Genomic DNA, 24,023 nt, shown 5'->3' with positions numbered 1-24,023 from the left:
AGAGAATAAATCATGAAACTATATTTTTCAGTGACTATTCATCATGATAGTTTTTCTAAGTTTGTAATGATCTAAAGAGGCAAATGTAAAAAATCCCTCACTTGCAACTTGCATTACATATGTCTCTTGCTAATCCATGATTCATAACGGATCTAATCTCTTTTTGTGTTGGTCTTTTATTTGTGGCACTCTCTAAACCACGAAATAAAGTCTCTCTCTCACATTATACCCATGCAAATTCAATAGTCTTTTCACTGCTAGTCAAAACAATCTCATCTCTCTTAACAAACGTGTGAACCAAGAATAACTAACACTCTTTTAAGGTTGATATCTATCATAAAGCCAATACTTATGGCACTCCCACATACCACAAAAATCATGTTAAAATGAGTACATTAATAAAAAGAAAATTATCGCAAATATTACCTTAATTTAAGCTTAATTGGAAAAAAACCCCAAACTTTGTAAACCTCGTCAATACCATTGTTTCTCATTTTTAGTTTTTTTTGGACCAAAATAACCTTCATGGTAGTCGTATTATCGTGAAGAACGTTACGATATTTTAAGTACCATAATATTTAGTGTATTTTATATAGTACTTTAAGTACCGTAATACTTAAGCATTTTATACGGTAGTTTAAGTATCGTAATTTTATACGGCACTTTTAATACCGTAATATCTCAGATCTTTGCTATGGTACTCGAACTACCGTAGTTATTTCCCTCCCTTTTTGAACAATTTATTTATCATAAAACCTTATTTTCACGATTTTTTTATCTTTTCTCATTTTCTTTAGCCTCATAAACTACTCTTTTTTTATTTTCCTTAGCTTCTTTTCTCTCTCTCTCATCCATTGAGCTTTTTCTTACCCTCTCTCTCTCTCATCCATTGAGCTTTTTCTTACCCTCTCTCTCTATCTCTCATCCATGAGCTTGTACGCAACAATAATAGGTGACAATAGAGTGAAAATAGTTTTACACTTTGGTGGTTTTTTTAATAGGAAATCTAATGATGGACGTATTTTTTATGACGGTAGGGGCATGAAGGTTATATTTTTTAGGGGGATCCCATCATTTGACCAAGTAAAGGATCACTTATAAAAAGTATCAAATTATGCCCCAAGTACTATGACTATTAGGTACATTGATCCAGGATTACCAAGTAACAGTAATATGATACCTATTGATGATGATGATGACATTACAAATATGATGGAAGGGTCTTCTCCCATCACTACGCATGTATCAAACAGACCTATTGAGTCCGATTCCACCGAATATCGATCACCAATAGTGCCCGATAATGATCCATTAAGATTAGTTATGTAATAAGTTTGCAATGAAATTTATTATTATTTTTATTTATCAATATTTTGTTATATGTTAGGATAATTCTTACTTGTTCTTCAAATTTTTTTTCGACATAGTTCCCTACTCGAGCACGTATCAAACAAATCTATTGAGTTCGACTCCACTAAATATCGACCGCCAATAGTGCTCGATAATGGTCCATTAAGACTGATCATGTAAGAAGTTTGTAATGAAATTCATTATTTTTTATTTATCAATATTTTGTTATGGGTTAGGATAATTCTCACTTGTTCTTTTTTTTTTCTATAGCAGTTACCTACTAGAGAAAGTAGTTCGTAGTAAAGGTGTTGCTGGTATAGATGTAAAAGATAAGCATGTTTTAAAAATAGAGCGGAATATTGACGACATCGATCTGATAGAAAGTCCCATCAGGATTAACAGTTACGAAGTTGTACTTCGACAGAGTCAGAATTTTGATGACGTACACACCTTATTGATTATGCCATATCACAAAACTTCAATATGAAGTTTATAAAAAGCGAGGAGAGACGTGTATGGGCGAGGTATGCGGCAGCTGGGTGTTCATGGCAGGTGCGTTGTTGGAGGGTTAATACAACAAACTTTTTTCAGGGTGAAGAAGTTTGTAAACATGCACTCATGTACCGGTACCGGTGGAATAAGTAGGGTTCATCAGCCGCTTGTCCGAAGCCATTGGGTGACAAGCAATATCAACGATCATATGAATGATATGCTCAGTCTGATATTTGGAGATGTAGTTAATGATATACAACATGATCACGGTGTTATGCTATCTTACCAACAAGCATGGTTGGGCAAAGATGTTGCACAAGAGAGAAATTAGAGTTCCTATGTGATGGCATACGAGGATCTCACCAAGTACTTTCATAAGATCCGAATCACTAACCCTAGAACCATAACAGTTATTCAAACAGATGATTATGATAGGTGTGAGAGTGTGTTTATAGGCAATTATCCATGTTTGTATGGTTGCAGGATACTGATGGGACTCAATATGATATTTTTGAAGGGAAAATACAAGTGGACAGTATTGGCTGCAGTTGGGATAGATGCGAATGAAAATATATTTCCTATAGCATATGTAGTGGTTGAGAGTGAAAATACACCAAGTTGGACTTGGTTTCTAGAGCCTCTTAATGAGTGGTTTGACAAGAGGCCTGATTTGCCAGCATTGACTATTGTCTCAGATCGTCAGAAATGGTTAAAAGTCGTAATTGAAAAAGTATTCCCAACTAGTGAACAAGGATGTTGTATGAATCACTTTGTCGATAACTTCAAAAGGACCCAAAAGACCGTAATGCTCCAAACCTCCACGTCATTTTTAGAATCTTTTTGAGCATTACGGTCTTTTGGGTACTGTAATGCTTTAACAAATCTTTACAATATTAAAAAGATTATAATGATTATTACAGTAGATTTTTTATCATAAATATTAGTTAAAGCATTACGATACCTAAAAGACTATAATGCTCCAAAACTTCACAACTTTTCTAGCAGGTTTTGAAGCATTACAATATTTTGAGTAATGCGTTAACTAATCTTTACAGTAAACAAAAGACTGTAAATGTTATTATGGTAATTTTTTTTACTGTAAAGATGAAACTGAGCTTTATGGTAAAAGAAAGACCACATTTATTTTTATAGTTTTTTTATATTTAGTCTTCATTTTAAAATTGGATAGCTTAAACAACACATACTTTTTTAATTGAATATCTTCAACATCACTTCTTTTTAAAAGTGAGCTTCAACAACACATCTTTTTAAATTCGAACTTTGTGACGCATCCAACCTATTAAATTTCACATCCAATGGTTGTAAGGAATTGTGACACATCCAAACTATTAAATTACTCATTCCAATAAGCATATAAGATGCAGACTATTGTTATAAACTCATTGAATCAACCAAACACAAATATTAAAAAAATATACAAATATCACAAAAAATTGATATTTCAACTTTCATAAATATAACACATCACAAAAAAAACAGTATAGGTACTACTGACCTCTTTACAACATATAGGCACTACTGACATCTTTACAACAAAAAAACATAAAATATCATCATGAATGCTTTCGTCGTACTAGCAACTTCTCACCCCACTGTGGCAACTATAATTCTGTATTTGAGCTGCTCTACTGCTGTCTTAGCACGCGATAACGTAACTGCCATCTAGGCTCCTCTGCTTGAATCGGTGTGGGGATGAATTGTGTATTACTTGGCCCCTTATTTGTTTAAGAAGGGAGCCATACTGGTGGTACATATCTTCCATCTCATCTCCAACTCCAATTCCTCAAATGCATCTTCATCCCCTGCAGCTTATGGGTCGTAAATTTTGAGCGAATCTAATGCTTCCCCAATTAGGTCCCAATTTCTTGAATTGTAACCTTCACGCACAAGTCAAGCTACATGGCTGATGTCCCTAGGTTGCATCAAGTCATATGGAAATAGATTATTGAGACTTCTAAAATTAAAATGTTCCGAATAAAACAGAAACTGTTTCAAAATATTATTACCATTTTATCTTTATCATTGTAACCTCGAGGTGCATATTTGGATGGACGTTTCCTAAATAGATAATGGATTAAGGGCATAGTCCTTAGCGTATACCACTCCATAAATTATTTTGTCGGTTTCCATTGAACATATCTTCATCTGCTTGACACTTATAATCAAACCTATTCGTTCACATGTCTATTTCATTTCAAAGTTCGTCTACCCATTTGTCAATCCTCTTTCCCCTTCTCTCCCTCTACTCCCACTGTAAGGGATCTGCCAATATCCCTTGGTGAAATTCAAACTAGAGCATTTGATCTGACATATACTCCTAACAAATGTGTCGACATATGAGATATGTACGACACAAAGCAGTCTGACGAATAATAATGCCGTAATCTTTGTCATCTTCAATTTCATCTCCTAGGTCAGGATAATCATCTTATGGGGTCCACATGACCTATGACCAAAAAAGGATAAATTTTAAGTTAAATAACCTGTACCAAAAATTAATTAAACTATAAATAAACAAAATCAATAATAACTATTCTATACTAACATTATTTATCTACACGTTATCGGTCGCCTGTCGTCCCATAAAACGAAAGTTATGAGAGTTATCCCATACTCTATGAGGGGCCCATCTGAGGGATCTAGGTTGCCCTACCCTTATTTCTTTGGTAATTGTGCGCAACAATTTGAAATTCTTGTATGCTCAGCACTGAAATGCATGTATAAAAATAAAATTACAACAAAAAATATCTATCAATTTTTTAAAAAACTAGCAAACGATTAATATTCGAGCATTGCTAGCAAACGAGTAGCTGATCCACTTAGGTGTTGATGACCAGGACGATCAACTTTTGATAAGCCTTGAAACAAAAAGGCTAAGGCAGTTGTACCCCATGTATACTGACCAACTACTTCCATATCTTAAAAAAACTGTAAATATATTGTAGGCACCGAACCACCTGTGGAATCTACAAAGATTGTACAACCGACTAGATATAAGATGTAGGCACGAGTGTATTGTAAAAGGGTGGTGCACTTATAGTTATGTGGCAGTTGTTTAAAAGTATCTTCAACCATGTCAGTCGGATAATAAAATGGTTACCACCAGGTGGCACTTGTCCTAACATGCAGCCAATAAAGTCATCGTACTTCTTCACTCTCCTAAGAGTTGTAGCTACACCGGTCACTTTTAACCGAAGAATTTTCTATACATTTTCAATAATAGGTATCATCTCTCCGACGTTTACAATGAAGTGCCTAGTACGCGTCTCTACGTGCCACCTCTCGATCATAGTAGACAATGTGCTAAGGTAGTGGTGAGTCATCCGTACTATGGTCAGATGATACAATCCTAATCTTCTAACCAAATCGATTTGATCATTGTTTGTTAAGGGCCATAAAGAAGCTGCATTGACCTTCTCATCAACCCTAGGGGGATTTTCTTGATCTTGAAATGAAATTTGTGATTTCAAATACTAAAATAAATAATTTGTTTAACCTACATGATAGATAAAGAATATAATTTGAAATAATTGTACATACATTTCCTTCCCATATCTTCTGTGATATATACTCTCTCTGTCTATTGAGCAATATAAGAATCTTAAGACCTCTAGAGTAGGGTGCATCTTCTGCCATGATCCATGTTAAAAAAACCATCATAAACAACAAACTCATGGTAAATAGATTACTGCCGGTCTATCAAACACCTGACAAAAGATATGACAAAGTAAAATAAGAATAAGTAAAATAAACTACAGAAGCTCATTCAATTATAATTGGGACACAAAGTTTAACTACATTTAATCATAATTGGGACACAAAGTTTAACTAACAAGGCAAACAAGAAATCACTTTTATATGTATTTTCATGGATAATTATGAAGATTTGTCATGATAAAGAAATCATAGATTTGCTACAAAAATGTTATCGATATAGTGTCGAGCATCTTGGTTTTACGAGCATGATTACTACTCAAGAATAATTGAATCAATAAGAAATTTTAAAGTGGAGTAATTTCATGCTTATTTTTAACCCGTAATCAAAGCTATATCAACCCAAAACAATATAGAGCATTTATTTCAACAATGCCAACACTAAAATCCCATTCAAAACAAGCTAAAAAATAATATATAACTCTCTCTCTCTCTCTCTCTCTCTGACATACACAATCACAAACTGAGAGCATCTTGAAACAATAAGGATTTTACTAAAAAAAATTAATTAAGGGTTTTGCTATCGTAAATATCAAAATAGAATAACAATTGTGGCTATTGTACAATAACACTATTGCAACTATTGTCAGCCACATTTCCTTAGATATCATTAATTTTCCAAAACAAAGTAATAAAAAAAAAAAAAAAAAATCAATCATGAAGAATCATGTCATTTACCACTTCATGTGAACACTGTATAGAGAGAGAGAGAGAGTGCACCAAATCCCATATGGAACCATGAAATGTAGATAAATAAACTTAAAATTGACAATATATGATGTATTTACCCTAAATTGGTTGAAATGCTACATAGTAGTCAAAAAAATAAAATTTGGGAAATATTACTTACCTCAAAGATCTGATGAGGTGACGGAAATAGGGGAGAGAGAAACCCTGTGAGAGATTGAGCACCAGAAATGTTGAGGTGGTGAGGAAGAATAGAGCCTTAAAACGGTAGAAACAGAACCATAAAGGAGAAAATAAGAGTGGATGGTATTACGGCATTTCGAGTGCCGTAAAACAAATTCAACTTCTTACGGTAATAAAATATTGTATAACATTGTTAGATTTTCACTGTACTTAAAGTACCATAATATTACTTCAAGTTATAATGGTATTTTAAATACCGTAACAAATGCAACATATATTACGGTAGTAGGACTACTGTGAAGGTTATTTTGGTAAAAAAAAATCGAAAATAAGAAAAAAGGGTGTAGACAAGATATACGAAAGTTTGGAGCTTTTTTTTTTCCAATTAAACTAAAATTATGGTATATTTGCTATAATTTCACTTAATAAAAGGGTGCGGTTTGTATATAGCCGAGGCTCTAAACAATCAAAGTAAAGAATAGTCTCGAGAAATGTGGTTTAAATACTGGAAATCTTTGTGATAGCCTTAAAATATATTTTCTCTAATTATAAATCGGGCAGATCTATGAAAACGTAAAAAATGACGGCCCAAAAATGCGTTACAAGATGTACTATTTCCAAAACTTAAAATCCATTTTTTTTCTCATGTCCATGCATCTTGAGGTCGCATGATTAATTTGAGGATATTTGGGCATCAAAACAACCTCTTCTAGTAAATTTTTTGACGTGTGCCCTAATTTGATTGTTTAGAGCCTCACACTTGTATAAACACTTACTCATGAAAGCCTAATATAAATCCATACCCATATAGATAGGGGAAAAGTTTGCATCGATCCTAGGCTCTAAACAATCAAATTAGAGCATACCTCAAAAATTTTACTAGAAGAGGTCATTTTGATGCCCACATATCCTCAAATTGATCAAGATTTTGAAATGTTCATAGATATGCTCGATTTACACTATTCTTAAAGCTTTAAATTTTATAATTACATCTGAAAATATATTTTAATACTATCACAATAATTTCCAATATTGAAACCACATTACTCGATAGTATTTGAAGGTAGGCTCTAATTTGATTGTTTAGAGCCTCGGCTCCATACAAACTGCACCCGATATATAGATTGATAGAGATAGATATAAATACAATGTGCCCGCCCGGACCACTTGTGCGCTCTCTTATCTCAAATTCTCAACTCCATGGGGATTCCCAGCCGCGAAAAAAAACCCCTTCCAACCCATTCATCGTCATGCTTTTCCCGCTAACCCTGTCAAACCCCGCACCCTCCATTCCTCTTCGCCATTCGCCGCCCAGAAGCGATCAGCGGTGGGGCATCGGTGCCACTCCTCCGCCCTTCCCCACACCTCTGCTGCGACCCCGAGCGCCCCCACACAGTGCCCTTTCCGTCTCACCATGGCTCACCTTTCTCTCCGCCCTTCCCCTGCCAGAAAACGGCCCCATCGTCCTCCCGCCTTCGGCCGATGCCTCAGAGCCAACGGCCCTTCAACTTTCCACCAGTGTTTTACTCACTGGTGCCATCACTGTTTTCCTCTTCAGGTCACTGAGAAGGCGAGCAAAGCGAGCCAAAGAGCTGGTACACTTGCTTTTTGAGTACTTTGTCTCTGTTAAGAAACTTGTGTTGAGTTCTGTGACATTGATTGAGAGTTTACTTTGTATCTTTTGTTCTTAGTCGTTTTAATTGGGTTTATTTTGTTTGTAGAGAGTTAGGTCTAGTGGAGTGAAGAGCTTGAAGGAGGAGGCCCTTGACAACTTGAAGGCCATGGGGTCGGCGACGCTAGATGACGGGGCACCGCCTTCTCCTCTGCAGGCGCTTTTGGGTGGGATCGCTGCTGGGGTGGTGGCATTGATTCTTTATAATTTTACGACTACGATTGAGGGGGCGTTGAATAGGCAGGCGATTTCGGACAGTTTTTCGGTCAGCCCTAATCCTAAATCTTAAGTTCTGAAGGTTCCTACGTCTTTGTGTTGTAAATGTTGCTGTTTTTGGATTGCTTGATGCTTGTTTTTGGAATTGATTAGGAAATGTCACTATTGAATAATCCATGTTTTTCTATAGATAATGTTCCTATGGTCTGTGTTTGAAGTATTTGTAATTCAAATTGCTTTGAGTTTGTTTGTTTGCTTTGATTGCATGTTTTATATTTCTTGTTTGAGGTGGATGGAATAGTATTTCCATTTTGCGAACTACGTTTTGGCTCCACTAGCAGGGGTTTGTACCATACTCATATGCATTAAAATTTAAGGAGGGTTTGTAATATGTACGAAAATTCACAAGAGGTGAAATAGACCTCGTGTGATGCAGTATTTAATAGAGCCTCGCTTTAAGTATCTCTCCATCTCTCTATATGAATTAAAACCTCATGCATAGTATCTCACTCAGGGTCATGGGTGTTTGTATATCCTTTATGTAGGACTCTTTCTCTTTCAATCTTTGGGGTATTATGTTAGCTTCTGGGTTTTGTTTTGGATCTTCCGGTTCATCTCCCTTAGTGCCACTTGAATGTATGGTGATGATCTTCCTTTGCTCTTGGGTTTTTTTCCTTGTAATATAGTCCAAATTACAGTGGGAAGTGATGCTCTCCGAAGCTTATCTAAGGTCTTGTTTGGAACTTTCTTTTTGAGCTAAGTGGTTAAGAGACTTTGGATGTTTGAATCAACCATGGCTTCAAGTTGAATCTCCATGTAATTGCTTGTGAATTCTCACTAACAAAGGCACATGCAATAAAGAAATTAACATGATTTTTGATGTTGGACTTGTGTATGAAGCCGTTGTTGCGCATGTGAAACCCCCTTTTCACTCTCTATCGGCACTTTTATAAGCTACCCATGCGAATAACGAGGCCCTAAGGTGTCTTGGTTTTCCCTATGTGACCTCAAGTGTTTTGTTTTAGGCCCCATGCTCTGTAGTAAGTACATAAGCACTTTTACATGTGATTTCCAAATAGTCATTAGCCACTTGGTATGAAGCATCCTCTGGTATTAGCCATCCGTACGATGGAAATCAAATGGTTGGAGGCCATGAGCAAAGTACTATTTCATTTTGCTCGTGACTGGATTTTGTCCTGAAAAAAGTGCAGCTTGTAATACGCTGTCTGGACAATCCATTTTCATGGTTTTCAAATATTTATAGATTTACTTGATCTGCACTATTTTTGGATCTTTAAATTTCATACATGGGTGGAAATAGATTTTTTAGGCTATCTGCCATCATAAGGGGACTGGAACTGCCGCTTCCTGTAGGGTTTGGAGGCGTGCCTTACATTTGGTTGAGGGGAGCCACTTTTACTGAAAACTTTAAGAAAGTAGTAAACCCTCTTTGGATTTGTCTGAAATCATGGTTGCATGGTTTGAATGGCTTTTGTTGATACTGTTATTGTTTTTAATGGTTTTCTGATTTTTCCTACTTTCCCTTTTCTATTTTAGTTAAATAAATATAGTATGATCTTAGTGTAAAATATTTTAGTGATGATACCTACTATGAATTCAGATGTCAAAGATGGTTTTCTCAGCTGAATCCATAAGAACTTTTAGGATCACACTAACAGGGGACTTAAGTTTAGGTTGTAATTCATGAAACTGGAAATTGAGCACATTCTAGTAACTAGCCTGCCATCATTTAATGGGCCATATATCATCAAGCATATCATTCATGCAATTTAGTTCTGCACTTGGTGATTTGCCACCAATGTTTTCCTTGACACATGGACCTTGGCCCATATTTAACTTTTTGTAATTCTCAACTTACTATTGTTCTTCCTTTACTTTTCAGGTTCGTCAGATGACAATAACCGTAAGGTATTTTGCGCTTCTTTCCTTTGTCGTTTGATTTTCATCCTAATGCTGTAGAACTTCAAACCTGCTGCATGTTGGACATTGCAGGACCATCGTGAACGGTTTGTGTTACCTTGCAACTTTCGTCTTTGCAATAAACTCTGTAGGTTTATTCCTTTACTCAGGGCAACTCGCCATTAATTCCTTCATAGAGACCCCTGCAAGCAACAAAACACCGGAAAACAACAAAGGGCAGAAGAGTGAAATCGACTCCTCATCGGAGACCTCTGTTGAAAATGTGGAAACTGATGATACCTCGTAGCCCAACCAGTATATCACTAGCCCTTTCTTTTATGTATTATCTGTATCTGAGTTCTTTTGTAACTATATGAGCTCACAATCTCTTATATTCTTTGGGAAGTTTCCCTTTTTCTCACTGTACAATTCCTAGTTAAATTTTGTAAGATTCGATGGATATCAATCTCTCTATGAGATGCACCTCGCCTATGAACATTAAGTTTCATTTAACCCACGGCTATCTTGATAATGCTTGATACCCACTGCTATCTTGATAATACTTGATACCAACTGATCACACAACTTATGAGCTGTTCGCCAACGTGTTTGTGCGTACACACAGAGGCACAGAGAGAGAGAGAGAGTGAGAGAGAGAGAGGTTGATACATATGAGCTGTCTTACAGCATTGCTCATGCATAGTTGCGCTTGCATGCACACTCAAAACAGAGAGACAGAGAAGTGTTCCTCCTTTTGATGACCAAATCCTTCCAAAACCACCTCAAAGTTGTGGCAGAAGCATGGGGTCAAGACCAGGGCTCACGGCACGAGACATGTGCCTACTTGGTGGCTTTGCAGAAGGACAGTAGTGAAGCAAGGGAGTGGAGTTGGTATCAAGGAAATGAAGAACAATTACCATGGAAATGGATCCCACAAGCATTGGTATTGGCCCAAAAATCCACAGCAGCAATGTAGCAGCAAAGTAATGTGCCCTCAAGCCAAGTGACCAAAAGTTGCTCCCTCTTATCACTGCCTTTTCCACATAGGAAGTGGGCACCCCTGCGTCGGGGCTGCTTATCAAGAAACTGGCATGTAGGAAATATCGAGTTGACTGCACAAATGACATGAACCCAAGCATGAAGCAAAAGAGGATCGATATGTATTTAACAGAGGCAGTGGCCACACTCGTGTTTCCATAAATTATGTCCTTCATGAAGAGTTTAGAGGGTGGGGTGGTGGGGGAGCTGCCTATCCATGTGCCTATGAGGGAGCTTAGTGCGATGGAAAGGGAGGCCAGATAGGTTGATGCCGAGATGCTGCTGGAGATGACTTGCAGAGCAGTGCTTGGATCATTGGGATTTCCCTGGGTGCAGATGCCAGCATCAGAACCATGTGGGCCAGTTTTGTTCAAGAAGTTTTTCTGTGAGGTGTTTTTCTTTTAAATTCAAATTTTTCGTCTATATATTTATTTTGGAATTCTATCGTTTACTTTTTTGGGCGAATAGTTTTCTGAAATTTGTACGTGTGTTAACATTAAAAGAAGTGAATAACACAAAGTATCCGAAGGCCCATAATGAACCACCATAAAGAGAATTTATTTTTTGTTTTTTGTTTTTACAAGTGCTATTGGCCTGAAATGTGGGGCATCCTTGTATCAAACATAGGGCGCACATAATAAACCTAAAAAATAATTTAAATAAAAAATTGAGAATTTATCAATTTTTCATTTGAGCTATTTTTTTTAGTGGGAGAGTCCTAATGAATTTTATGCCAATAGCATTTAAAAGTCATCATCATCATCCAAGATTTATCTCAATGTTGAATACATGAATTTTATTCTTCAATTTATAGGGTCTAAGATTCATGATAATATGTAGTGAAGTTTTACATTAACTGTCTGTCTATCTAATGCATTCTACCTCCTCGCGCTTGTTATGGTTTAAGGGTAAATTTAATATCCTCGCCCTTATCAATAGCATTTAAAATAAAAACTAAAAATAAAAAGTATATCATGGCTCTTTAACTACCCATCTTCATTTTGTGCGACACAGTATGCAAAGTGAGGTACATGAGTAGGTGTACCGCATATGATAAAGCTAACAATATATTGCACTTGTGAATAGTAATGTAAGTTAACTCCTGGCTATAAGATTTTAATCGGACGGTTGAAAATGAATATCATATTTTGAATTTTAATATTTTTTCTACAAATTTGTTTAAGCTAAGATTTTAAGCGTATATACTTGGCACCATCAAGCACCATATAAAAATATAGAACAAATATTTTAAAAAATTTAGAATGACCAAATTAGCCCTATTAATTTTAAGGGGTATTTTGTGATTTTAAATTTTGAAAAATATTTGTTTTATGTTTTTTTCTTGCATGCCCTATTATGTAGTACAAAGACCTAAGATTTCATATCGATCTGATTTGTACAAAGAATATTAAAATTCAATTGATGGCATGTATTTTTAATCAAAATCCTATATTATAGGTGTAATTTATTGGTGTGTGTATCAGTGTTTGCAAAATTGAATCGGAATGGTTAATCGGTCATGGGCCCGGAAACGATTTAACCGGTCTAACTAGTAAACCGGCCGATTCAACCACTCTAATCGGGCAAGTCCCAAACGATAAAAAAAGTGTTGAAAAAAATAAAAAAGATACAAAAAAAAACTATTGAAATATGAAAAGCATATAAAGAATGTGATTAAAATAAAACACAGTCAAATAAAGTTGAAAATTATTAAAAAAATGGATTTTAACGAATTGATTTGTGTTTAGGGGTATTTTTAAATTTTTTTGAAAAAGATGGGAAAATATAAAAGTGAGTATCAATGACCACAATTTTTTTTAGTCTTTACCATAATATAAATAGTATTAAAATAGTGTTAAAAAATGGACTTGACCAACTCTTTTTTTAAAAGAAAAGGAAAAAAATTAAGTTATATACAATATAGACCATTCCTTTTGTAAATACGTAGTAAATGACATATTAGTAGATGGTGCATTGGTTAGTGGGTTTAATAACAAATTATTTCTTTACAAGAACTTTCAAGCTTGACTCATGCGGGCAAGTAAATTTTTTGAACTTCTTACCAATGTAATGAATTCTTAGAATTGTTAAAAGGCAAAAGTTTATATAAGGATGCTACCTTAAAATGTAGAACTATGGATACCTCTCAAAAATCCATCGGAAAAGATAGTTTTAATGTTGAAAAACCCTTTGATTGATCATCTCAACATCAACATGTATGACTATGAAAAATAAAAAGATTTTAAGTCTCAGAAATAATGCATTTTATAACATATTATCTACATCGTCTATTTTCAAGATTTTCATATGTTTATACATCTACTTGATTTTAACCATTTTTGAAATTTAAAATTTTATAATTAGTTATAAAAATAGAATTTGAGATAATCCTAAGAAAATTTTACATCAAAATTATAAACCATGATAAAATTTGAAGGTGCACCCTACCTCACGCCTACGGATGCATCCGTATGCAAACAATACCCTTGTTAAAATGAATGCATCCGTATGCAAACTGCACCCTTGTTAAAATGAACCACACCAATGTTTAAAGGGTGCGGTTTGTATGGAGCCCAAACACTAAACCATCAAATTAGAGCCTACCTTCAAATAGTGTCGAGAAATGTGGTTTCAACACTTGAAATCTTTGTGATAGCTTTAAAATATATTTTTATATTTATTTATAAAGTTTAAAGTTTAAAAAATAGTGTATATCAATAGATCTATGAAAACTTGAAAATCATGAAAATTGACTGTCCAAAAATGCGTTACAAATTCCCTATTTCCAAAACTTGAAATCCATCTTTTTTTCATGCATATGCATCTTGATGTCGAGATAATCAATTTGAGGATATTTGGGCATCAAAACAACATTTTCTAGTGAAATTTTTGAGGTAGGCTCAAATTCTCAAATTTGATTGTTTAGAGCCTCGGCTCTACATAAACTTTTCCCATGTTTAAAACGAAAATCGCCTGCGCTAACCAAGACACCATTCTAAAATATTTGATATAAATGTGTAGTAGTATTCTATTTAAACGTTATGAAATTTGTTAATCACCAAAACCGCCCAAAACCGGAACTGATCAGTAACCGATCTAACTGGGCGGTTAGTAGTTAGATCGGCCGGTTTTACGAACACTGGTGTGTGTGTGTATATAATATTAATATATATATTAAAGACTCTTAAAAACGCCTCCAGGCGAAATTGAATAGTGTTTCGCCATGCCACAGACATGCTATGTTCATTGCGATTTTGTTTTAAAAACCACCACGGATCTATGAAAGCCGTGGCGGTTTCTCGTATTTTTTTTGCATGAAAAAATATCGCCATGGACATGCCATGTTCGTTGCGGTCTTTTAATGCACGTTGTCCAAACAAATTGGACGGCGTCGAGCCTATGGGAGAAAACATTGTTTATTTTTGCCCATAGGCGTGGCGTAGTGGCTTATATATATATATATATATAGGAAGAGGATCCCGTCAGCCCACGGGCTGATAACTACGGTGTCAGCCAACGGCTCAGATTGAATCTCGGCCCGATCCATTGGTCACGACCTCATTTCGTGTTTGAATTTTTCATTTTTTTTCGTACAAATCCAACTCACTTGAAATTTTGAGAGTTGATTATTAAAAAATAGGAGAATCTAATAAAAATATAAAAAAATAATTCACAAAATATAAATTAACCAAAATACCCCCAAAACTTTTTAGAGGTATTTTGGTCAATTTTGTGAATTATTTTTTTAATATTTTTATTAGGTGTTACTTGATGAGAAGAATGAATACCTAAAATTTTAAGTGATTTGGATTTGTAGAAAGAAAATAAAAATTCAAATACAAAATGAGGTCGTGACCGTCAGAACAACCCATATTGAATTTGGGCTGTTGGCTGACACTATAGCTGTCAGCCCGTGGGTAAACAGAATCCATTCCCATATATATATATATAGAAAAAGCTAACAATAGCTGGCCAGCAATAAAAAATAGTGTTATAGGTGGAATGAGAACCATCAGATCTTCATCATATGGTTTAGAATGTATATCACTGTTTTAATTTTAATTATATTTTTATAAATCGGATCATAATAAAATTTTGGACATGTGTATTAAAAAATCGGATGCACAAATAAAAAATATTTCTCAGAATATAAGATGATCGAAATACCCATGAATAATGATGGGGGTATTTTGGTTATTTTAAATTATTGAAAATAATTTTATTTTTTATTTTTATATGGTGAGAATCAATGTTAGGTATATATATACCCAAAATTTTATATTAATTATATTTATATAAAAAAATTTAAAAGTTAAATAGTGATGTGCATTCTGATTGCATGATGAAGATCTAACGGCTCTCATTCCACCTATATACTATTCATAATAGCTGGTCAGCTGTTGTAAGGTTTACCATATATATATATATATATATATATATATATATATATATATATATATATAGAAATCTTTTCAATGTTTATAGGCGAAAATGAACAGTGAGTATATAGAGAAATCTTTCCAATGTCTATAGGCGAAAATGAACAGTGATTTCGCCTACCCTCATCATCGTCCAAAGTTCATTGCACCGTTACGATTGTCTGGTAGTTTTTTATTTTTTATTTTTTCTACAAATTAGAATGACCTAAAATTTAGAGCGTGTGTACATATTAGTGAGGCACACATAATAAAAATATAAAAAAAATAATTTGTAAAAATAAATTGACCAAAATACCCTTGAAACATTTCAAGGGTATTTTGTTCAATTGTTTTCATGTAAAATATTTTTTTGATACTTTTTATAGATTCATCTATTTTTGATGAACACATGCTCCAAATTTCAAGTCATTCCGATTTGTAAAAAAAGAAATAAAAAATGAAATACTACCGGACAATCATGACCATATGATGAACTTTGGACAGTGATGAGGGTATGTGAAATCACTGTTCATTTTTGCCTATGGGCGTTTTGTTTATATATATATATATATAGGAAAAAATTGGGATTAGCTCACTAGCTCATATGAACATATGAGCCCAACGGCCCAGATTGAATCTGGGCCGATGTGACGGTCACGACTTTATTTCGTGTTTGAATTTTAATTTTTTTTGTACAAATCCAAATTATTTGAAAATTTTGACGTGTGTTCTTCTCATCAAGACGCACCTAATAAAAATATAAAAACAATTATTTACAAAAATATCCTCAAATTGATCATCCTCAAATTGATCATCTCGACATTAAGATGCATGGACATGAGAAAAAAATAGATTTCAAGTTTGGAAATGGTGTATCTTGTAATGTATTTTTAGACTGTTAATTTTTAAGATTTTCAAGTTTTCATTTATCTGCTCAATCTACACTATTTTTTAAGCTTTAAATTTTATAATTAAAGATGAAACTATATTTTAATACTATCACAAAGATTTCCAATATTAAAAGCACACTCTTGACACTATTTGGAGGTGCGCTTTACTTTGATCGTTTAGAGCCTCGGCTCTGTACAATCCACACCCTTTATTATAATCATGTGCATCATAGTATTGATTATGGGTTCTAGTTTTGGTATGTTATGGGCCCTCCATTTACAATGAATGGAGCAGGTAGTGTCTCAAATTTAAAATTTGGGTCTTCCAATGCACCGCAGCTCTTCATTAATTCTCTCTCCCCCAACACTGTCAGGTGCTAAACTGGTTTTGATATTTTTTAAACATTAGTTGCATGATTATGATCTTATTGATAACTTATTTGATAGAATAATGTGCATCATAGTATTGATTATGGTTCTAGTTTTGGTGTGTTAGGGGCTGCCCATTTACAATGAATGGTGCAGATCGTGTCTAAAAATCAAAATTTGGGTCCACCAATGCAACTCAGTTCTTCATTAATTATCTCTCCCTCAAAACTGTCAAGGTGCAAAACTCGGTTTGACAGTTTCCACTTCCCACATAAGCACATGGAAGAAATGATGGTGTTGCAAATGTCGTGGTTCTTCTTATAGTTAAGATTACTTTTTGACCAAAAATATGTAATCTATTTTCCCCAATAATTTGAATAACCTGTTTAAAATGGAGTGGTGAGACATTGCCCTTTAAATAGCTACTCATATTATCTGCTTGATTGCCATGCTCCCCCACAAATTTCCTAAAACCATTCCCACTAGTTTCCAAAAAATTATCATTTTTCAAGTTACATACAAAATGCTCTTTGTTGGGCGGTCCAAGCCAAAAACAAATAAAAAAAAAAAAAAAAAGAATAAAAAGAGGGCTAGGTCGGGAAGAACCGGACTAACACCGGCCCTAACCGGACCCTAGGGCAATAGTTTGTGGCGTAAGCCCTACGTTTTTAGGGCCGGGCCACCTGCCCCATCGTCAGCCCTACTTTTTTAGGGTTGGGCCACCTTCCCCATTGCTTAGTAAGAAGGAAAGGAGGACTTTAGTCCTCTCCTACTAAGTCTTGTACCAAGAGAATCCAAAGGGCACAAAAGGGAGCAAGAGAACTCAAAAGTGAGACACTTCCCAATAAAGGTTTATAAAGTTCACTATGGATGACATTTCTATCAATATTCAACTACGTACAACAGGAACAATATTTTTCTAAAATAATAACAAAATTTTTATGGTATCTACTTGTACGGGTAAGGTTAAGGAGTAACACACACATTATGTGAAAGTGTACAAAAGTATCATTCTCCATAAATTGTTGCCTTTTTTTCCTTTAGAAGAAAATAGTTGCTTAAATAAGAATTGAAGCAGAAATTATTTGAAAGGAAATTAATGATGCCTTACTTTTGTGAGGTAATAAATGCCAAGTTCAATGTAAAATGGCTCATGGGCAACAACGTAGTACAGCTGAGAAAAAGAGTATTAGAAAAAGGAGAAAGGAATAAAGAGTAATGATATGAGTAGCCAAAAGATTTCATCTTCTTGGATTTATTCCCTGGGGTCGAATTCAATCTAAGAGTATTTTTAGGAACCAAAATTCGATGATGTAACCTTTTAAACCCATAGACTATACTCAATAAAAAATAATTTCAATTGCACTATGTCTATGCACTTGAAAAAAATAATGTCTCAATATTGATTAGAGGTTTGCCCAATTTTTTAAAGGTGAGAATCAAGTGTTAGAAATTGTGTCTTTTGAAAATAATTATCTAATAAGTCTTAGGTGGTTCTAGATTGAAAAGAATCCTCCCAAACGCATCTTATAACCTAGGGCATAGATATACAATATGCTCCTGTAAAAGCATAGTATACGCGCTACTTGCACCAGATGCAAGGAAGAGGGCAGAAAGAAGGTAAATTTTTTCCTGTAAAAGGGAGGGGGAAGAGGCTAGAGAGGGTGACTTATTTCGTTGGGGTGATTCTCATTATTATTATATTTATAGGGCGTGGTTTGTACGAGGCTGAGGTCCTAAACAATAGCGTAGTTTTAAATAGAGCCGACATATATTTTCAGTATAAAAAAATCTTTATGATGACCTGAAAATTAATTTTCATCACTAAAAAAATTTAAAGATTAAAAAATAATATAGATCGAGATTTATGAATACTTGAAAATCTTGAAAGTGGCTATCTATATAATACATTACAAAATGCATTATTTCCAAGGCTTGGAATCTATGTTTTCTTATACTCGTACATTTTGTGTTGGAGATGATCGAATTTGAAGATTTTTAGCATTGACATAACCTTTTCTACTAAATTTTTGATGTGCACTTTGATTTGATTATTTAAATCCTCACCCTTATTTAAACTTTTTCCTTTTCAGATAAACAAATGAAGAAACAGTCAAATAGCTAGTCTTTTTCTTTTCTGGGAGGAAAGTGCTGCTAAAAGGATTAATGTTCTTGGAACATGCAAGCCAATGTCTCTAATTTTACTTTTTCAGAAATAGAGAGAGAGATAGAGAGAGAAAGAGGGAACCTGCATCATTCTCTGCACCCAAGCCTTCTTGTTGTGGTTCTCATAACCAATGACTGTAGTCTCGGGAAGCCTTAAGAATCTATAGAGCAGCAAAAGATGGTAACCTATCATCAGGAATAGGCCCAATGGTACGAGGACCGTGTCTAAATATTCTCTCTCTAAACCCATTTTCTCACACTAAAAACTTGAAGAGAAGCTTGAAAACCAGGCTTTAATTTAGGAGGAGGCCCCTTCACCATTCATCATCTCTCTCTTAGAAGAAAGAGTAGTAGGCCATGTTTGTTGCGGATAGATGAAGTTGCATGTGAGAGAAGCAAAGGGACGTTGGAAAACAAGCAACGCCACTTGCTATCCAACTAAAACGTCAGAAAATGATGGATTCCAAGAGTAATAAAAAAAAAAAAAAAAAGGAAAAAAAAGAAAATAAAAGAAAAAATAAGAAAAGAGAAGATATTGATTCATAGTTTAGATGAGCGTCAGTTGTAGGTATATGCTTATGTTTTTTTTGTGTAATTAAATTAGATGCATGTCAACTATTTGATAATATTTTTAAGTAGGATATAATAAGAGATATTGATTCAAATATTCTTTGCATTAATCCATATCAGTAACCGTTTTGAAATCGATTCAACAATTGGGGGCTTAAATGCAAGCTGCTGCCATGGGATCTAGAGATAGATCCAAGGCATTAAGAACACTCATCTCCCGAAGTCATTGAAGTTATTGGAGAGGCATATAGGAAATGGAATAGAGTGCTTAAAATAGTTTCGAAGGGGAATGAATTCCAAAAAGGGATTGTATACAAAGTGGCCATTTATCTTTGGTATAGGGGGGTTATAATTACTTATAACCATTTATGTGTAATCTAATAGCTTAGGTGTGTCACAAAGTTCAATAATTTTTTTTTTGAACTTTGAGCTTGGTCAATAAAATAAATGTAACCACCTAATTTCAAATTCAATAGTCAAAATTAATTATGACCACCTTGTATCAACGGTAAATGATCTCATTGAGAGGGAAATAATATGAGTGTTGGGCCACTGTGTAGGACATGTGGCTTCCTTAGAGAGAGAGGCAATGGCTTCTTGCATAGAGATGCAAGGCTTCCATATAGAGATAAGTGAGCTTTTTAGAGAGAGAAACACTGTCATGCTACGTCTTGCAAAGTGAAAGGTTAATTTCTTGTAGAGAAATGATTCCAATAGATATTCTGCTGGTATCCCCTTTTAATAAGAGAAAGTCTTGATTACTCTCAAGATTCTCTTTCTAAATAATAGTTTAGTTTTAGAATAGATATCAAAGATCAGTAAGCGATGTTTATTGAGAGTGTTGATTTAAAAGTGTTTCTCAACTAGTTTTTGACAAGTATTAGAAAGGTAACTATATGTCCCAAAATATGTGATGTCAATTTGACTAGTATAATGGATTTTAGTTTGTCATGCATGTGATTTAGCTTTTTTGGGGTGAATATGTAAAACTTTATGCTCTTATGGTGTATTATTATGCTTTATTTCTCGTGCTCATATTATGGACCGTACTCCCACTGATTTTATTTCTAACGGGTTAAGTATAAGATCTTAGTGAGATCCAATATTTATGTTTCCTATTTCTGCATATAAGAAAGTTATTGAAATTTAACAAGTAGTGTCAGAGCACATGGTTCTATACAAGGCTCTAGTTTATGCATTTAGCAGAAGAAAGCACATCTCAAAATATGTAAGTATTTTGTTTGAGATAGAGAATTATGACGACAAACACAACCTTTTTAAGCAAGAACGATCAAAGGATTTGATTGGCAAAAAGAAAGAAATTATGAGGCTATTTTATGGATGTTGGCATTGTAGATTGTTTGAGTAAGTGACAGGCAAAATCACTGACCCATAGAAATCCTATTATAAGTAAAACTAAGATTGGGTAAAATCAAAGTAGTAGTCTTAATTATATATCCAAGGTTTTGAGATAGGAAAAAGTTTATATAAGGTTACAACCTTATATGTAGAACTACGGATGCACCTCAAAAATCTATTGGAAAAGGTAGTTTTAATGTTGAAAAACCCTTTGATTGATCATCTTGACATCGAGATGTATGACCATGAAAAATAAAAAGATTCTAAGTCTCAGAAATAGTGCAATGTGCAACATATTATTATCTACACGGTCCATTTTCAAGATTTTCATATGTTTATAGATCTACTTGATTTTAACCATTTTTGAAATTTAAAATTTTATAGTTAGCTATAAAAATAGATTTTAAGATATCCTAAGAACATTTTACATCAAAATTATATACCATGATGAAATTTGAAGGTGCACCTTACCTCTATAGCTATGGATGCATCGGTATGCTACCTGCACCCTTTGAGATATATGTGATATCTATGGAAATGTTTTCTTAATGACATGTCATTCCTAATCTTTTATATATATATATATATATATATATATATATATATATATATATATAATGTGGCGAAAAGAATGTGTCTTATTTGGATTATCATATGAAAAATGTAGCTTCTTCTAGAGAGAGAGGTAGGGGTTTCTTTCATAGAGAGACAAAGCTTTCATAGAGAGAAGTGAGCTTCCTAGAGAGAAACACTAACTTGCTACTTCTTATCGAGAGTGAGAGGCTGGTTTCTTGTAGTAAAATGGATTTTCTCAATATTATTTTCTTAGACAGTGGTTTAGTATAATCGAGATACGAGATCAACAAATAATGTCAGTTGAGAGGGCTAGTATAAAAGAGTTGCTCACGTAGGACTTGTTGAGAGATAGAAAGGTAACGTTGTGTCCCAAAATCTATGATATAACTCTTATCGGTATAGTGGACTTAAATTTGATATACCTGTGGTTGTAGCCTTTTTGGTATGAACTATGTAAATCCTTGTGTATTTTTGGTCTGTATTCTCTTATATTTTATTATTGTAAGCTGTATTATGATAATTACTCTGGATGATTTTGTTTCTTGCCAAGTAGATACGCGATTTTTTAGGGATCCAATACTTGTCTATAAGAGGATTTTAAAAACCTAACAACTTTCAGCGTGGTCTTGTTGGGGCTTGTTTATGTAGCCTGTTAATGCTGTAAAAAAGGACAACCCCATGTATTGGTGATTTTTTCTAAAAGGTACAATTGGCCTATGGAAAACATAAAGAAAAAGAACTTAGACAAAATAAAATAGAAATCAATACTTCATACCCTGGATGGCCATCTTCTAACTGCTACACATGCTCTTTTCCATTTTTGTACTATCCAAGCACTTGAGTACTAAATGCATATAGGATTTGGGTATTTTGGTTGTTGAGAGATTATGGCGAACTTTTTAGGAGTACTTTCAGATTTTGAAAGGGTTCACCATTTAGCTAGCATAAAACGAAGAAGAAGAAAGGGAGGGTTAACAGACCAATTTAGGCAATATTTTACTTAGGAAAAGCTTTAAAAATGCTATAGAGTGAAATTGAACAGCGTTTTGCCCATAACGGCTCTCGGTGGTTTTGTCTTAAAAGTCGCAACGGCTTTACAAGAGCCGTGGCAGAATCTTGTGTTTTTCACATGAAAAACGACCTCAACAGCTCTACTATGTTGCAATACTTCAATAGAAATCGTAGAGCCGTTGCGGCCATTTTATCCATGTTATTCGATTTAATCGGACGGTACAGAGCCTATAGGCGAAAATACTGTTCATTGTTGCCTCACATACATTCGTTTGCAAAATCGCCCGATCTAACCGCTAACCGCCCTGTTAGATTGGAACCAGCTAGTGGCCGGCACCGGTTTTGGACAGTTAGGGTGATCTACTGGTATTTAAAAAAAAAAAATTAAAAAAATATATATAAATTCTCGAAAATAAAGAATTTGATTTGTAATGTATTTTTAAATATTCTTTACATTATGGTAAAGATTAAAAATTGCTTTGGTCATTAATACTCACTTTTATATTTTCCCATCTTTTTTAAAAAATTTTAAGAATAGCACTTGAAAAAAATAAAATGGGTTAAAATCCATTTTTTTCATCAATGTTCAACTTCATTTGAATGTATTTTATTTTAATCATTCTTTATATGTTTTTCATATTTTAGTAGATTTTTTTAGTATTTTTTTTTAACTCTTTTTTAACACTTTTTTGACTACCTAAGACTTGCCCGATTAGAACGGTTGAATCGGTCAGTTTACCGGTTAGGCTAGTTAAACCCTTTTCAGACCCATGTCTGTTTAACCGTTCCGGTTCGATTTTGCGAACGCTGACACATACGTTGCACAACGGCCTCCTTTTACTAAAGCCTTCAAGCTTTGCATAATGCCTGCTTATCTTAAACCATAAAAGTAGGTGATATGTGATATCCATTCCTCCTGTTGATTCAAGGAGGTAAAAAATTAGAGCCCCCCATGTCTCACAACAAGCCACCCAGCCACTGAAATGAAATGCCACTGGCGTTTCCGAGACATGAAGTTTCACTTCACAATTACGGTAGCACACTTTCATTTCTATGGAATGGGAGCGTCATAGTAACATAACTAAACTGCCACACTATTTTGTTTATTTATTTATTTTTTAGCCTTGGGGATAGAGGGTACTTAAGAAAAATAAACTTAAAAAAAAAGATACAATATATATAACAAGGGGTTATAAGGGGAACCTGGCTAGAACCGATAGTATTTAGAAACTAGTTCAGTCCCGATCGATTTCCATTAGAATGGGTTGAATTGGTTCGAAAATCGCTAAGTTTTAAAACACTGATGTTAGTTATGCTTGGTTATAGTCAAAATCACTACATCTATGTTTTTTTTCAAAAAATAAACCATGT

General features: G+C 34.3%; 3 protein-coding genes across 3 annotated transcripts; 2 read left to right on the top strand and 1 right to left on the bottom strand.

Annotated features, from left to right (window-relative positions):
- Nucleotides 1-2,185: 2,185 nt before the first annotated feature.
- On the top strand, nt 2,186-2,686 carry LOC148783875 (protein FAR1-RELATED SEQUENCE 6-like). Its single transcript, XM_088846198.1, has one exon. It carries the CDS (start codon nt 2,186-2,188, stop codon nt 2,684-2,686), a length of 501 nt encoding a protein of 166 aa, XP_088702324.1.
- Nucleotides 2,687-7,618: 4,932 nt separating this feature from the next.
- Nucleotides 7,619-10,768, top strand: LOC18442275 (uncharacterized). Its single transcript, XM_006852498.4, has 4 exons — nt 7,619-8,042; nt 8,169-8,384; nt 10,239-10,264; nt 10,349-10,768. The coding sequence occupies exons 1-4, from the start codon at nt 7,698-7,700 to the stop codon at nt 10,560-10,562; spliced, it is 801 nt and encodes a 266-aa protein (XP_006852560.1). The 5' UTR covers nt 7,619-7,697; the 3' UTR covers nt 10,563-10,768.
- On the bottom strand, nt 10,104-19,500 carry LOC18442274 (spastin, putative (Protein of unknown function, DUF599)). Its single transcript, XM_006852497.4, has 2 exons — nt 19,219-19,500; nt 10,104-11,619 (listed from the first exon to the last, which is right to left on the bottom strand). Exons 1-2 carry the CDS (start codon nt 19,384-19,386, stop codon nt 11,038-11,040), a joined length of 750 nt encoding a protein of 249 aa, XP_006852559.2. The 5' UTR covers nt 19,387-19,500; the 3' UTR covers nt 10,104-11,037.
- Nucleotides 19,501-24,023: the final 4,523 nt, after the last annotated feature.

This window comes from Amborella trichopoda, chromosome 1 (genome assembly GCF_054954075.1).
Source record: "Amborella trichopoda isolate Santa Cruz 75 chromosome 1, AtrichopodaSantaCruz75HAP2 v2.0, whole genome shotgun sequence".
Classification (NCBI taxonomy): Eukaryota; Viridiplantae; Streptophyta; class Magnoliopsida; order Amborellales; family Amborellaceae; genus Amborella; species Amborella trichopoda.
The sequence above is the reverse complement of the archived record's forward strand: the minus strand, read 5'-3'. Positions and strand labels throughout refer to the sequence as shown.

Bases quoted from the DNA above. Each gene is read 5' to 3' on its own strand.
- LOC18442274 (XM_006852497.4), bottom strand. From the start codon at position 19,386: ATGGGTTTAGAGAGAGAATATTTAGACACGGTCCTCGTACCATTGGGC. The intron at 11,620-19,218 runs GTTCCCTCTTTC...ATCTGCACCCAG, and splicing joins GGGTGCAGAGAATGATGCAG to GGAAATCCCAATGATCCAAG.
- LOC148783875 (XM_088846198.1), top strand. From the start codon at position 2,186: ATGGCATACGAGGATCTCACCAAGTACTTTCATAAGATCCGAATCACT.
- LOC18442275 (XM_006852498.4), top strand. From the start codon at position 7,698: ATGCTTTTCCCGCTAACCCTGTCAAACCCCGCACCCTCCATTCCTCTT. The intron at 8,385-10,238 runs GTCAGCCCTAAT...TTTACTTTTCAG, and splicing joins CGATTTCGGACAGTTTTTCG to GTTCGTCAGATGACAATAAC. The intron at 10,265-10,348 runs GTATTTTGCGCT...TGGACATTGCAG, and splicing joins CAGATGACAATAACCGTAAG to GACCATCGTGAACGGTTTGT.